The sequence below is a fragment of the Leptodactylus fuscus genome, chromosome 10, assembly GCF_031893055.1.
Source record: "Leptodactylus fuscus isolate aLepFus1 chromosome 10, aLepFus1.hap2, whole genome shotgun sequence".
In the NCBI taxonomy this organism is placed as follows: domain Eukaryota; kingdom Metazoa; phylum Chordata; class Amphibia; order Anura; family Leptodactylidae; genus Leptodactylus; species Leptodactylus fuscus.
Genome location: NC_134274.1, coordinates 9,046,148 through 9,063,608, shown reverse-complemented (window position 1 = coordinate 9,063,608; position 17,461 = coordinate 9,046,148). Strand labels below are relative to the sequence as shown.

The 17,461-nt window shown below is 42.2% G+C and overlaps 1 protein-coding gene across 2 annotated transcripts in view; it reads left to right on the top strand.

Annotated features, from left to right (window-relative positions):
- Nucleotides 1-7,916, top strand: part of SLIT1 (slit guidance ligand 1) — a 203,343-nt gene extending 195,427 nt beyond the window's left edge. For both annotated transcript variants that reach the window (XM_075257859.1, XM_075257858.1), the window contains 7 exons: nt 167-304; nt 1,660-1,897; nt 2,477-2,607; nt 4,270-4,424; nt 5,071-5,359; nt 6,014-6,228; nt 6,950-7,916. In XM_075257859.1, the coding sequence (XP_075113960.1) occupies nt 167-304; nt 1,660-1,897; nt 2,477-2,607; nt 4,270-4,424; nt 5,071-5,359; nt 6,014-6,228; nt 6,950-7,188 (1,405 nt within the window). In that variant the 3' untranslated portion in view covers nt 7,189-7,916. The remainder of the gene's footprint in view (nt 1-166; nt 305-1,659; nt 1,898-2,476; nt 2,608-4,269; nt 4,425-5,070; nt 5,360-6,013; nt 6,229-6,949) is intronic.
- Nucleotides 7,917-17,461: the final 9,545 nt, after the last annotated feature.

Here is a 17,461-nt window from a genome sequence, read left to right as displayed (position 1 = left end):
ACACCTACACAATGGCAACAAAAAGTAACTAGTGTCAGGTGAGTATCCACCCCAATGTGCACCTATAGCATCACGTATAGCTTTGGCAGCAGCAATGTTATCTGTATAGCTCTAATAACCTAACCTTCAGTCTATGAGACATTGACTTACCTGTCTCCTCTTCTAGATGTGAATGCACAGCGGGCTTTGTAGGGGAGAACTGCAGCCTCAATTATGACGACTGTAAGAACCATCGCTGCCAGAACAACGCCCAGTGTGTGGATGAGGTGAACGGGTACTCGTGTCAGTGCACCGAGGGCTTCAGGTAAGGGGAGACCCACTCTCCAGCCATTGCACCGCCATGTTATAACAGAGTTTACTCCCGGTTTTACTATTCTATAATTATTACGTACTGTGTCCGGGGTAGCTCATGGCGTGATCTCTCTCTCTCTTTGCAGCACATGCAGCTAGTTGTTCAGCAATGTATCCTGCATCCCAACTGCAACTATGGTAGTCATACTGGTCCTTCCCATTTAAAGAAAACTTTCCATGTCCTCCAAGTTCAGGAGGGTTATATACCATAACAAGGTTGACAGTGTGCGGAGTTCAGTGCATTTTCATTTTTTACCAGTATCTTCCCCCAGATATCAGTTCTGTTTGTTTCGGCTACCAGAATCACTGCAATACCAGAGGGGTCGTCCTCACAGCTCAGTCAATAGATGTGAACTGTCAGGGGGACGTTTCTCACCGTCCAGTGATATCAACACAAAACTAACAGCACTTCTATCTCTGTAATGGGGTAAGATACTGCCGAAGCTAAATTCAGTGCACTGTCAGCTTTGCTATGGTTTATCACCCTCCCAATCTTAGAGGACATGAAATGTCCTTTTTAAGACCTTTTATATTTGCAGGAGATTTTTTGTAATTTTCAAGAGGAAATCTTCTTTACAGAAGCCCTATAGAGAGGTAGAGATTTACAGTAGGATATCTATGGTCATGTGACATGCCTATATATTCTGTACTCCACAATAGCTGTATCAACGTCCCGCTTACTTGTATTACTTGACTATTCCTGGCCAAAATCCCATTGACTGAAATCCTCTTAATAGAGCTTTAAAGGGAGTAACAGAAGTGGAGAGTGGAAATCTCATTGTTGATGTCACAGCGGTGTCCTCTGTGGAGAGAGACAAGAGAGGAAATTAGGGATAAGAAACTGGATTATCAAAAAGACCAAAAACCTCTCAAAGTTTTGCAATTTGCACAATACATTGTGTTATCACAACTTGCAATTTTGCTACTCCCCTGTCTCTGGGGGTTAGAAATGTAGACTTTGCTTTACAGTGGGATTTTATGAGTGAGGTTATCCTATTGAGGACACAGCAGTTTTGCAAAAGAAAATTGCTTTTTTCTAAAAATCAGGGATTTGCCAGAGGTGTAACAGTGACCTTCTGCCTCCAAGTCCAGTGTTCATAAATGTCCATAAATGTATTATCATCAGGCTTAGTCAGATATTGACTGTCATCCCCCATATATATATATACCCACAGAGCTCTCTATGTTAATGCTAGGGTCTGGTGAGCGGATATGCCTGTAGTCTATAGGGCTCCCTGCATTGTGCACGAGTGACTTGTATAGATTACATTCCTATAACTCTTCCCCTCCCTGTCTCTCTTCTCTCAGTGGACAGCTCTGTGAAATGCCATCCCAGTCATCCACCCTGACAAACCCGTGTAAGTTAGCCGACTGTCAGAACGGAGCCAACTGCATTGACCTGGGGAACAGCGCCGTGTGCCAGTGTCTTCCTGGCTTTGGAGGGAACAGATGTGAGAAACTCTTGAGTGTGAATTTTGTGGATAGAGACACCTACCTGCAATTCACAGACCTACAGAACTGGCCCCGGGCAAATATCACTCTTCAGGTAGGTGTAAATAAGCTATTAATCTCATCAAACACAGTGCGAATTGTCAGCAAATTAAAAATCTGCGCCCATCTGCTTGACAACGCTGAGGTGGTAACATCACAGTTTGCAAACACTTTGATCCATAAACAGACAAAGTTTTCTGACTGAAAGCGGTAAAGTCCTACAAAATAACGGGATGCAGCATTACTGCCATAATGTGAACAAACAAGTCAACGTAATGTAATAAACATATAATGATAACCCAGTCAGGGCGGGGGAGGTGATAGGCCAGACCATCGACGCGGACTACTCTATTGTCCAACAGCCCGACCCCTTCATAAATGGCCACGGTCAGTCACAGGTGGGAAAACTCCTATAATGCATTAAAAAGCCTGCAATGATTGACGTCATATGGGAGTAACTATGTCATAAACTACGCAATATGAATAATCCTGTAATAGAATTGACATTTGGTCCGGACTATTCTGGATTATGAGACTATTCTGCAGTACCAGTCACAGTTTATGTACAAGATTGGCCCTGTTTCTGGAAATCTCTGTCCTCTTGTGTTATTCACACTCTCCTTAATACGTGCAGGTATCCACAGCGGAAGACAATGGGATTCTTCTATACAATGGCGATCGCGATCACATGGCTGTAGAATTGTATCAGGGCCATGTGAGAGTCAGCTATGACCCCGGGAGCTTCCCCAGCTCTGCCATCTATAGGTAAGACCCAGGGTTTTCCCCCCTTACCATTAAATATAGTAATGCACCAAAGCTTTTATGTATGAACAAAGTCTAAGGTTTTGTTCACACATTCTTTTTATGACTCCTGACAGAAGGTGCGCTTCATTCCTAGTGGTGCCCTGTAGACACCATTCACTTACAAGGGGTTTTGCAGGACTTATTAGTTCTTAGGATAGGTCACCAACACCTGGGACCCCCACAGATCACCTGTTGAAAGTGTAGCAGGACTCCTTCAGCACTGCTCACGCTTCACAGGCCATATCATGCCCCATCCCATTCAATGGTCATAGCTCAGTCCCATTCAGGTAAATGAGTTAGGCTTTGATACCAAGTACAGCGATGAAGTGACTGCAGCACTTGTCTGAGCAGCAGGGGGCAGGTGTCAGACCTCTACTCCTCCTCTGCTAATGACCTATCCTAAGTAAGCCTGGAAAACCCCATTAATTGTGCCAGTCAGATTTGTTATTTGTACCTTTAATTGCAAGTTTAACTGTGCATGAACAGAGACTAACCAGTAGTATGAACATATCCTTATGGCCACCACCACTACAGCTCAACTAAGTGATCAAAGATTCTTAAAGTGTTTAAGGTTACAAGAAAATACACAGTGATCATCTTCTATAAGCTGCACAATTCTTGCTTAAAAGGAATGTCTATTATGTTATACTCAGCCCCATTCAGTTAAGAATACCACAGAACTGCAATACCTGACACAGCCCATGCATAGATGTGGCACTGTTCCTGGAATAGCCATATTTACTAATCTTATACAACCAGTTTGAAATCAGATTTGCTGGGTGTGTAGTCTTAAAGGGGTTGTGCTGTTCTGGACATCTTTGCCCTATTCAAAGTGGGGGCCCCATCATCAGGAGAGAGGGGAGGGACCAAAAGCCCCCCAAGGCCTCCCGGTGAATGGGGCGCCAGTAGACTCCCATGACTGGAGCTCAATACATTTCTATGAATTTGAATCTCCAGCCACCCCATAGAAGTGAATGGAGCACTGCTGGTGAATTCAAGAGGCGACCTTAGGGGGACCCAGCAGGGGTCATCCAATAATCAGGCACTTAGTCCTGTGAATAGGGAATAAGTGTCCATAACAGCACAACCCCTTTATATCCAAAGCAGATCAACCAAGATCTCAGCATCAGCCCAGCGATTATGGGAACAAAGCTTCTATGTCTGCCACGATACAAGTGGGTCATTTTTATTTTATTTTTTTTACATTTAGGGAAGTTTTCTTTAATCTTTGGGATATAAAGGTAATTGTCAGATCTAGGCCACATCAGATATAGGGAGAGTATCACAGATTGGTGGCTGGCCTGTAAATCATTGGTCTTTGATAGTCCAGTGTCTGCCACATGTGCGCCTCCACCTGCACTGCAGTAAATCTGTCTCGGGGAGGTGCAGACGTATTTATTAGGGATGTCTGACTGAGATCGGTTAGTGATCTGATACTGATACCATTGTGTGATGGGGGATTACTGGAGCCGGGCTGTTGGCAGATGGCACGGTGCACCATATGCCCACACTGTCACTCTTTAATTTAGAATTAGCAGACCATTCTTATTATCCCCCGGGGAGCCATTATAGTGTGAATAGCAGCATAATGAGAGTGTATTCCTGACAGTTCCTCTTCTCCAGCGCAGAGACTATCAATGATGGGCAGTTCCATACAGTGGAGCTAGTTACCTTTGACCAGATGGTTAATTTGTCTATTGACGGCGGCGCCCCCATGACCATGGACAACTTTGGGAAACATTACACTCTGAACAGTGAAGCTCCGCTGTATGTGGGAGGTAAGAGCTGTACAAGATGTATACAGAAACTGTATCAAACAAGAGTCATGCTGGAACTTGTAGTACTACTCTATATATTTAAAGGGTACCTCCAACCACATCTCCCTCCAGAGGTATGAATGGGTTTTCCTAATAAAACACACCAGTGGTCTACTTACTAAAGCCCCCAGTGTGAATGGAGTGGTAGAGCACATGGGTGACCACCACTATAGTCACTTCTGTGTGTCCTCCATTGCTCGGAGTGCAGGTCTTGCACATTCACTGTTTCATGCATTCAGGGGACTCTGGGACCCCAGATCTTGTGATCACTGGGGGTCCGTGGAGAGGAGGGAAGTGGTTGGTAGTAGGAAAACCCCTTTAAAGAAAAGAGAGGAGATGATGTCTACAAAGGTTAGAGCTTTCAATGGTGTAAGGGGGAGTTCACACGGAATAACGTGCCGTGTGATGTGGCACGTATACGCCGTGTGAGATTTTGCGGGCCGTATACGCTCCTATTGATTTCAACGGGAGCGTGGATCGTAAACGCTGCGTTATTTTGCGGCCGTGATTTTACTTATAAATATGTCAATGAAGTAGATTCCAGCAATAGTATTAGCGTTACCTCTAGAGTAGTGCACGAGGGACATTACTTGTGTTTTTCCGCCAGGTATGCCAGTGGATGTCAACTCTGCAGCTTTCAGGCTATGGCAGATTCTTAATGGGACCAGTTTTCATGGCTGCATCCGAAACCTGTATATTAACAATGAGCTGCAGGACTTTACCAAGACTCAGATGAAGCCCGGAGTAGTACCAGGATGTGAACCGTGCAAGAAACTCTTCTGTCTTCATGGCATCTGTCAGCCCAACACGGTCAATGGGCCAGTCTGTCACTGTGAGGCGGGGTGGACGGGCCTGCACTGTGATGAGCAGATCAGCAATCCCTGCTTAGGACATAAGTAAGTATATAGAAGTTACAGAGGAATTCTGAAGACAATAGTAAGTGGCCAAAATGGGAAAGGGTTTTTTGTTTTTTGTTTTTTTGGGGGGGGGGGTGTTCGCACAGAAAACTGATTTCAATTGGAGCCAGTGACGGTCACATGTGGATCCATCTTGCTACATTTTCAGCCACTAGAAGCCGCGCTAAAGCCATGGCAGGTCATCACATACCCATTAAATACTGCTAGTCCACGTACCGACCTGTGGCAGAAACTTAAGGCTCAGCCTAACATGTCTGCTCTGGGCTTCACAGCACAAAAAACAAAAAGACAGTTTTTTCTAACATGCATTTTTTTTGTTGTGTGAACATACTTCAAGAAAAAAAAACAGTGAGCACATATCATCTAGGTATTTATACTTATGTTAAGTCCCAGCCAGGATTCCTCTCCTCATAGACCATCTGCAGCATGTTGTCTTTTACCACCTCCTTTATATCTGGGAGAATAGCACAGATTTTAGTAAATTTATGCAAAATTATCACATGGAAGTGCCCAGAAAACCTCCCACTTGTCAGACAGGACAGAAAAGAATACAAACATTGTTTTCCTAATCTAGAAACATTGCAGAATAAAATGTAACACAAGTTGCTGAAACCAATCTTGTCTCATCCTCAGGTGTGTACATGGGACCTGCATGCCCCTGGATTCTGTCACCTACAGCTGCCTTTGTCAGGACGGGTACAAGGGAGCCCTCTGCAACCAGCAAGGAGGAGAACTCTACAACCCCTGCAAGAATCTGCAGTGCCAACATGGCCGCTGTCAGATCTCAGATGTGGGGGAAGCGTACTGCGAGTGTGACAATGGCTATGTGGGAGACGTCTGTGATCAGGGTAGGTAAGGGTAACATGGCATCTTGTACTACGTTGTACAGGATCAGTAACCAAAATGGGAAAACTTTTTAAGAATACAAGTTAGGGGCCCATAGCAATAATCAAAGTATTCTTTGTGATTCATTTACTGGTCAGGTCAGGGTTAGGCTTCCAGGCTGGTTCTGACACCAGGTCACATGATCAGGACCAGCCCCTCTTCTCCATGTTCTATGATATTACTTGTATATTTTGGGGCTGACTTTGCTATTACAATGATGAGTCTGCCAGCCCATATATACATCATACCATTGAACCAACCCAGAGGCCTAAGGTTTAATGCAAAGAACCCAGGCAGTAAGTAAAGACACTCCAGAGACCCCTTTAAATGGGTTGCCTAGACTTTTAATCCCTCCCATTCTGACATCAGGTGTAGAGAGATGCAGATGACCTTTTGTGATTCAAGCCTACTGGAGTATTGTGTACAGGACCCCTGCACGATACTTACTGGGCATCCGACAATTACACCCCTACTACCTAGCACACACTTGTGTCTCTTTATGCTTGATGTCAGCAGAACAGCCACAGCTCACATTGCGGTGCTAGATTGTGTCACCCAGGACACACGATCTACGTTTTTATCATGAATTCAGTCTTCTCATTTCCCCGCACAACGTTTCAAAAGCAGTTCCACATCTGACAACCATCTTACTGTTCTTCTAATCCGTTACCCTTTTCCCCACAGAGTCAGAATGTAGAGGCGAGCCCGTCAGGGATTACTACCAAGTGCAGCGAGGATACGCCATTTGCCAAACCACACGTACAGTATCGTGGGTAGAATGCCGAGGATCCTGCAACAACCAGGGCTGCTGCACGGGATTACGCATGAAGCGCAGGAAGTACACGTTCGAGTGCAGCGACGGCTCCTCTTTTGTGGAAGACGTAGAGAAGCCCATAAAGTGCGGCTGTTCCCAGTGTATGTAGGATCTCAATGGACTGGATCATCGTAGATCATACCACACCGGATTAAAAAAAAAGAAAACGGAAAAAAAAAAAAAACAACAAAAATTAACAAAAAAAAAAAAAAAAAGCGGACAATACATTCTGTAAAACTGGACTCTGCTTCCCTTTCAGATGTGTGAACATCTTAATGTCTGTGGCATTCAACAAAAAATTATATGTATAAACAAGTACCTACTACATTGAGAGGCACGCACACATGCTGACTGGTTGTATAGTGTTGTAATCTTTGGGAGAGGTATAGAGAAGGTATATGTGTAGAGGGTAAATGTGTAGATAGAGATTTTTTTAAAAAAAACAAACACAAAATGTATTTATACACAATGTGGATAGATTTACACGGAGTGCGAAGGAAGCTTTATGTCTATTTTGTTTTATTTTTTGGAGTTAGATGACTTTTTTTTTTTGTTTTTTTTGTTTCTTTTTGTAACCATTGTGACAGTATTGCATTATTTTTTATTTTTTGTATAGCGCAGAATGTTCTACAAATATACTTTCCGATTCTTTAACTTCTCCTAGGAAGAGGTAACGGTAAAAGACAAAGTAGGGGATCATCGCATCACTTTCATAAAGCACTTTCTTTTGTCTGTGAAATACAATGGGTTAATGTGTTTTTTTATATGACTTTAGATGTACTTGTTACCTACTGACATAGCAGGAGATAATATATCATGTAGGTCCCCACCAGGTCTTTTTTTCATCATTATTTTATTTCATTTTTGCAAGCCACAAAGAGGCATGATGGGCCCCAGCCAAAAATATATGTTGTATAGGGTTATGCTTTTCTTTACAGAAACAGCGCCACACTTGTTTAGTGGTTGTGTTTGGTATTGCAGCTCAGTCCTGGATAAGATCAGCGATGTTTCCATACTAAAAGCAGACCCTTTTTTTTAAAAAAAAAAATATATATTATTTTTATGGTCCACCCGAATGAACCAATTGAACAGGAAACCTCAGAATCTGGTACTGCTCAGATCCATCTGTAAATGGTGGCGACGCGTTCCTGCCTACAAAGCATTGGGTAAACCACAAAGTGTAGAGCTATTCATTAAAGAAGTAATATATTAGTATTTTCATACTATACTAAGCCTGGTGTCAAAATGCTTGTGTAGTAGCCACTAGTAGTAGTAGTGCTAACAGTGATGTCTGATGAACCTGATGCCAAATGCTTGTGGTGCCATACAGTGCAAGGTAACCCCTCCCGGGATTCTCCCAAAAATCTAGGGAGGAAAGGACAATAAAGAACAAGCATTCATCAACCCAAGTTCATGGACCTGGTCGTCTCTATGTGCAGCTTGTGTGTGTAGGATATCGAGTAGTCGCTGGTGCTGGTACCCAAAAGTGCCACACATTATAAACTCAGAAAACACTGTCAGGTTGTTATACTTTGAGAAGGAACATGTGTTTTACATGTGGTTTTAGTAGCACATGGGATCTCCCCCCCACATGTGAAGGTGATGGGGAAAAACACTACAAAAAATGCAACATTGTGCCCCAGGGTGTGAACAGACTTATAAAAAAGTCCTAAACAAGATCTGACTACAATAGTAAAACTACCAGAATGGTCAGAAAACAGCAAGGTGTCAACCCATTATATATGGTTAATATAACTGAGTAACTTTGTAATGATGTTACATTACTTATACCCCACCAGCAAAATAGTGAGCGCAGCTCTGGAGTATAATACAGGATAAGTAATGTAATGTATGTATACAGTGACTGTACCAGCAGAATAGTGAGCGCAGCTCTGGGGTATAATACAGGATAAGTAATGTAATGTATGTACACAGTGACTGTACCAGCAGAATAGTGAGCGCAGCTCTGGAGTATAATACAGGATAAGTAATGTAATGTATGTACACAGTGACTGTACCAGCAGAATAGTGAGCGCAGCTCTGGGGTATAATACAGGATAAGTAATGTAATGTATGTACACAGTGACTGCACCAGCAGAATAGTGAGCGCAGCTCTGGAGTATAATACAGGATAAGTAATGTAATGTATGTACACAGTGACTGTACCAGCAGAATAGTGAGCGCAGCTCTGGGGTATAATACAGGATAAGTAATGTAATGTATGTACACAGTGACTGCACCAGCAGAATAGTGAGCGCAGCTCTGGAGTATAATACAGGATAAGTAATGTAATGTATGTACACAGTGACTGCACCAACAGAATAGTGAGCGCAGCTCTGGAGTATAATACAGGATAAGTAATGTAATGTATGTACACAGTGACTGCACCAACAGAATAGTGAGCGCAGCTCTGGAGTATAATACAGGATAAGTAATGTAATGTATGTACACAGTGACTGCACCAACAGAATAGTGAGCGCAGCTCTGCAGTATAATACAGGATAAGTAATGTAATGTATGTACACAGTGACTGCACCAGCAGAATAGTGAGCGCAGCTCTGGAGTATAATACAGGATAAGTAATGTAATGTATGTACACAGTGACTGCACCAGCAGAATAGTGAGCGCAGCTCTGGAGTATAATACAGGATAAGTAATGTAATGTATGTACACAGTGACTGCACCAGCAGAATAGTGAGCGCAGCTCTGCAGTATAATACAGGATAAGTAATGTAATGTATGTACACAGTGACTGCACCAGCAGAATAGTGAGCGCAGCTCTGGAGTATAATACAGGATAAGTAATGTAATGTATGTACACAGTGACTGCACCAGCAGAATAGTGAGCGCAGCTCTGGAGTATAATACAGGATAAGTAATGTAATGTATGTACACAGTGACTGCACCAGCAGAATAGTGAGCGCAGCTCTGGAGTATAATACAGGATAAGTAATGTAATGTATGTACACAGTGACTGCACCAGCAGAATAGTGAGCGCAGCTCTGGAGTATAATACAGGATAAGTAATGTAATGTATGTACACAGTGACTGTACCAGCAGGATAGTGAGCGCAGCTCTGGAGTATAATACAGGATAAGTAATGTAATGTATGTACACAGTGACTGCACCAGCAAAATAGTGAGCGCAGCTCTGGAGTATAATACAGGATAAGTAATGTATGTACACAGTATCTGTACCAGCAGAATAGTGAGAGCAACTCTGGAGTATAATACAGGATAAGTAATGTAATGTATGTACACAGTGACTGTATCAGCAGAATAGTGAGCGCAGCTCTGGAGTATAATACAGGATAAGTAATGTAATGTATGTACACAGTGACTGTACCAGCAGAATAGTGAGCGCAGCTCTGGAGTATAATACAGGATAAGTAATGCAATGTATGTACACAGTGACTGTATCAGCAGAATAGTGAGCGCAGCTCTGGAGAATAATACAGGATAAGTAATGTAATGTATGTACACAGTGACTGCACCAGAAGAATAGTGAGCGCAGCTCTGGAGTATAATACAGGATAAGTAATGTATGTACACAGTGACTGTACCAGCAGAATAGTGAGCGCAGCTCTGGAGTATAATACAGGATAAGTAATGTAATGTATGTACACAGTGACTGCACCAGCAGAATAGTGAGCGCAGCTCTGGAGTATATTACAGGATATATATATATATACAGTCCCCCCGCAATCAGGGGACCAAAACTTGGAGTCAAACCTCCTTGTAAATGGAATGCCTGTATCCTTGAGTGACCAGCACTTCATTCACTTCCATGGGGCTACTGGCGTTACCGGAGATTACAGCCCTGGCAACCTCATAGCAGCAAATAGAGCACCAGTCAAGTGCCCATTCACTGATGCGCTATTGACAAAGAAACTTGAAGCTGGGTGACTCGGCAATGGGGCCCCAAGTGATAGGTCACTGCATTATGCAAGTCATGTGATGGCCAGATACAGTGACAATTTTCATGTGCACATTATCCTATTGATCTCATCTTTGAAGGTTAGGTACACTTTAAGGAAAATGTGAAAATGTATTTACAAAGCAATATTCTATTGTAGTCTATGTATGACACTTAGAACTTTGTAAATACCTACATGATCTTCTCTGCTCCATGTATAGCAGCACATTGTCCTGCAGCACTGATGACAGTAACAAAGGTGGAGTAAAACGGCAATGTCCATGGGCAAGTGTATTGTACAAAACAGTACAAGCTTCAGATGTAGATAATGCAATGGCAGAATAAGACTTAACACAACTACCAAACAGATCAGCTGCTCTAACCTCTCTACGTGAAGAGTTAATGGATGACATCTGCCCCCTATAGCTCATTGGTGGTATGATCTGTATCCTGTATCTTGCATACAGTGAATCTCCACATTTTAACAATATGATATTGGTCCACATTTCTGTTCAGAACTTTCTAATACAAAGCTTCATGTCACCTGCATTAATTGGGATTAAAGAAGACTTCCAGAGACACAGAACATCTCCATATCTGTGTAGTGGAGGAGTAACAACCAACTTTGTCTACAGTGCAAGTCACAGGTACCATCATGTTCTGTTTGTAAGGAGTCACCATGCAATATGGCTTCCAGGAAGTACCAGAGCACTGACCATGCGATGACCTGCACCAATTACAGCGACACGAGTGTTCAACATAGTGCAAGTACATAATAACACACAATACAACGTAACTAATAACACACCAAGCTGTGACGCACTGACTCTCTGCTCTCACTACAGCTGTGGGTGCAGTCTGGACAGACTTAACCCTTCCCATACAACAGGACAAAATATTTATGAAGTGTTCTCTTTGCTTCTACTCACCATATATTAGACCTCTGCCAGCTGTCAGGGAATGGAAACATTCTTGTGTAGATCCAGAGGCTGGAAATTCTCACAGGCCTCCTTATATATCCCTCAAGCTTTAGTGTCCAAGCTGGACAGTCCAGGATTCTCTCTCCTGTAATGATACAATGCATATGTTTAGCTGGACAATTACTGCCAGACCAAGTGTTTTAGATGAAAGTTGAGGTCTCAGCTATGACAAGTCCTAATGCACATATGTAGCTTATAGGGGTACGTTCCACAAGGCGTCTCAGATGGGACCTTAAACCACATGTCTAAGCGATAGACCCCAATCTAAAAACTAGTAAATGGGTTACATTTGACACTTCATTACAAGCTGAGGTCCGAGGGGGCAGGTCTGGTGTCATGTACCACCCCTGCATTATACTTCACTATCGGTACTGAACAGAAAATATCACTGACAATTTGTTACCTTATCTGGGACCCGCAGCAATCCTCACTATTTTACCAATCTAAATAATTCGCCTTGAGAACACGGTGAGTGATGAGGTAGTGAAAGTAACATGGGGTGACCTGCTCTTGTAGCCTCCTGATGTCTGTCATACACCATGAATTTCAGAGGATGAAGCTGAAGTGACAGTAAATGACATCAAATGATCTGTTTAAAGATCAAAGCGTCAATATGAAAGACGCCTCCCCTCCCCCGTGTGTGATCATAATTGGCTACAATGTATAAACATGTTGCGAGAGATTCCCAGGTATCACACAGTGACAGATCACCGCTCTGCTCACAAATAAAACAACTTCATCTCAATTTTCTATGGAAGATCAGACTGGAACAGAATATAAAGGGGACCTCTCACCTGCTTAGACAGATGCTGTTGCCAGGCAACTTATATATAATAATCCAGCACTTTTACTTTGGTCAGAATGAATCCATCTTAAGTGTTTTCACCATCAGTTGATACTCATCCGGCTTAGCGTGAAATTAACCATTAATAAGAGATATTGGGGGAGATTTAACGTAAGAGGAATTTTTAAAGTTGCTTCCTGGGGAGTTTAGTTCGCTGTAATTTGCACCAAATTTGTCAAAAGATGTTCAATGCTTGATAAATTTAGCATATGTTTAAGACGAAAGGCCTGTTCACACAGCTGTGGGTTTCATGGCCAAATCGTCCCCAACTCAAGACGTCAATCACCCCCTGGCAGATATCTTCCGCCATCTTAACATACCATTACACTGTCTTGAGATGTTACTTCACTTTCTACATCACTTTTCTGGGAGAGAGTCCCATTCCATACATTTGTCATCCATCAGCTCACCAGCCAGGCTAACCGTGCCCCTTACATCATAGTCGTGCATCAGGGGCGTTGCAGAATCTGTTCGTCTACCATTTTTTTTCACTCTTCATAGCTGTGCATAGACCTCAGTGAAAAATTCCCTTTCCCCATTCTGACTCAGCTCCTGAACTCCTGCAAGTATTGGATCTTCTTCGCCACGGCTTTCGGTACAAGCTGTGAAGTTGTCACAATTTTGTAGAATAAAAAACAAACAGATTTTTATTATTTTTGCAAAAACTTTTGCACCTTGCATGCCATCAGATTGATCATCATTTACACCAGGAGCTGGTGTAGATTTTTAGATGCACAGACCCCAGAGTGTGCACCTAGTTTATGATGAGCAGTGCCATGCACCTTGTCATAAAGTAGCTGCAAGTCTGCTGGGGCAGGTATTACCAAACTAATGTAGAAAATGCTGGCCCATATTTAGTTTATATACGATTATGGACAACATCAATTCCCTTTACATTTTTAGATTGTATATCCCTTCAGTCACCAATAGAGGTCGCTCCCTGCACACTCTGCTATTTCTTATATAATCAGTATGCAGTAAAGCTCCCTCTAGTGGAGACTGCAGGCAGCCAACATGTTAACATTTATTGCCGTGTCTATGCAGGAGTACTACAATACCCAGAAGAGAGTCTTGGACATAAAACACATGTTAAGTAGTGAGAATAAAACTTCCAGCTTCCCTTTTCCCTCTCTTGATCCGCATGCCCTACCCCAAACCGAACACACTCTGTTCCTAACCTTCCACACCTGACTTATTGGGACAGATTTATTATTCCTTGTATGCCATTTTTCTGCAACACAAGGCATAAAAAGTTGCAATTGTTTTCCACATGAGGGGTGGCAGGTGCTGGGGCAAGTGTAGTTTTTGATTATCTATATTAAGGGACTCTATTGCTTTGATCCCGTTTTATACAACTTTTTATGGCAGGTGAAACAACGAAAAATGGCTGTAGTGTTATGGCGGAAGGCGGGAAAGGGTTGGACTTAGAACAATGTGTCTGGTGTCATATGAAAGGGGAGATTCCACTTTTATATTCCACTAAAATTGTATTATTCCAAGAGATATCACCAGTTGAATATACAGGATTGACATCCTTATATACAGCTGCAGCCACATTCAACTGTGTTTTCAACTTAGGATATCTCCAGAAATAATCTGGGTCAAAATCATGTGTCAGATGTGAAACTTATCTTTCATAGGATATCAGAACCACCACTCTACATGTTATATATAATGTTTGAAGTGGCGCCCTCTTGCCTCAGCTTCCCTGTATTACACTTGTGTCAGAAGCATTGAAGATTTCTGCTGCCATACAGAGGACCAAGTGGATTTAAGCACCAGATTTTTGGGGAAAGGAGCCGAGATCATTTAATAAAGTATATTATAACAGTCACAAATTCTGCCAGAGCATCAAAAGTTGTTCATAGGTTTAGTAACACGAGTACTACTTACCCATTTCTGCAGCGGGTCCCATGAATTGCAGTCATTCCTCCTATCAATCACTGATCTTACAGACAATAATAAAACTACCATGTACATGCTACGCCAGTGTTTCCAGCTCACTGTACAGTGAAGATTCCATGTACTACATCCCATTGAAACCATCTGTCACTGCAGTTTAATATCAAATCCATCACCTCCAGATCTTATGCATCGATAAACACTAAACAAGAGCTCCACATAAACTTGCCGGCGTTTATTGGTCAGGGTAATTTTTGTTGCATAGCAACATAACCAGGAACATTTGTCATTCATGCAATTCATTTAGTGCAGTGAAGACCACGTAGATTAAATTAATAAATATGCACAATGCGCGGCTTGTCACTTTCCGAATCTAAGGAGCAAAGTTTACCCAGGACAAAAGGAAAGCTTTCAATTTCCTGATGTCTCTGGGCATTAACCGCGCGCCTCTCGTGTACTTCCCCAGCACAATGACACCACAACAATGAAAATATTTAGAGGGTTTGACATTTTAACCCACTGATGTTGTAAGAGCTAAGTACTAAAACCGCGGAGCCGCACAAGGCAAGACTATTATACAATGCATAATGACAGTCTCATTCAAGGAGAGCGCCCCCCGATAGACCTTGACTCTTCCTTGCAGTGTTTTCATGTCACACTTTCATAAGGATGTAATGTATTGTTCACATGTTCTAGAGTCGAATCACCAGGAACTCTTCATGGGAGCAATTAAAGGGCTTGTACAGGATTAGAAAAACAGAGAGGCCTTCAAAAAAAAAAAAAAAAAAAAACCCACAGCGCCACACCTATCCTTGGTTTGTGTCTGATATTGCAGCTTAGCTTCAGTCACAATAAAATCACACAAACCTGCTTGAAAATTTTACTTTTTTGCACTATTGAAAATCTGAAATCAGGTGCCTTAACCCCTTAAGGAAACAGCTTCCTTTGGTCCCTACTTTGTACACAAGCAGCGTCAGTTTACAAGGAAGTCTATGGAAAGAAGAAAGAGAGAAGGAGATAGAGGCAGTCGACAGAATTAGAGAGTAATTTCTGTTAGAAGGATCGATAGTAAATCCTGATAACTCAGCTGTATTGTGAAAGAAACCTGTCTCTGCTTTGAGGAGCATTTATCTTCCATTGCCCTTCCCACTCCATAGACTTCTATTGTACAGATTTGATTAATGAGAGCAGAAGGAATACAAGTGAAGAAACATGCCACTATTTATAATAATATATACTACAAACTTTCTTATCTTCCCCTGAAAAACAAAACAAACAAACAAACAAGCCGGAAAATGCAGTAAAAATGCTGTGTGAACGAAAATTGAAGGGAGAAATAAAAGGCAAGAAATGTGTGTTGTTTCTGCAGTTTCTCTTGACATAAATGTTATTCAGCGACTCATGATGATTATACTGATACTATACGTATATAGGATTTTGTCTAAATAAGAACTTTTTGTTGAAAAAAAACTGCCTGAGATCCACAAAAATTTTTTTTCAATGACAGGGCTGAGTCTTACGAGGTCATGCAATTGCTTTTACAATATACTGTATTGCATCACTTGTAACATATTATACATTTCAGTAGATGCCTATTAGTCCCTGTTTCTGGCAGGGCCTAACAGGCATACAGACATTACAGCCTGGAAGTCATTGTTAGGCCTTTGCTGTCACAGATACCCATCACTGGGAGTAAAAGGAGCGCTCTCTCTAACCCAGGGGTCCTCAAACTTTTTAAACAGTGGGTCGGAGGCAGAGCAGGTTGCACAGACATCGGGAGCCATGCCCGCCAATAGGTAAAGTGAAGTGCGCTTCATGGCCTAGCCCGAGCTCCCCAGGAGCTTCATTATAAATGCACGCCTGCCGGCGTTGTCAGCGGGGCCAGACAGAAGTGCTTGGCGGGCCGCATGTGGCCCTCGGGCCGCAGTTTGAGGACCACTGCTCTAACCCATTAAATGCTATGATCAGCGCTATAATACAGACAAAATCTGGCAGCAATGGCATAACTTCTGCAGCACCATATTATTATACACATAATAACACAGCACTGAGGAGTTAAGGGTATTAGTATTGCCTAGTCCAAAACCACAATATAACCCATTATTGCAGGGGAAAAAAAAAATACGAAAAACAACAAAAAGTAGTAATATTCCTCTTACCTTATCTATTGCTCTAGTGCACAAGCATTCCAAGTCTCCTTCCAGTCTCTGCGCTTTCTGCTCCGGCATGAACACGTTGGCACAACATCTGACCCCTTCAGCCAGTCACCATCTGCATCAGTAACAAGGTCATTATTGGTTGTTATTAGAGCAACAAGGGAGTTATTAGGTGAATATCACACTGGTCTGACCTAATATTTTGCTTACAAAAGGTGTTGAGAGTTGTGTAACTTGTGTGGCTGAAAAGGATAGATCACAATGCCCTAACACCTGAGGGCTGGCAGAACCAAAAATCGTGATACTTTGGCTTCTTATAAAAAATGTTTTTCCCTATATTGTGTGTGTATAATATATATGCCCATGTACACACACATATATAGATATATACACATACTGTACATACATATACACAGAAATTATATAGATTTTTTTTATCACTGCATAATTCATACATTATATACAATTACACACACGTTTCTTACCATGCCACACTTTTCGGTGTAATTTTTTTCCCCATCTTCCATTTTCTTTATATTTATATTCCGTTTGACACATTAAGCAGCAGTAACTCCTATAAATACT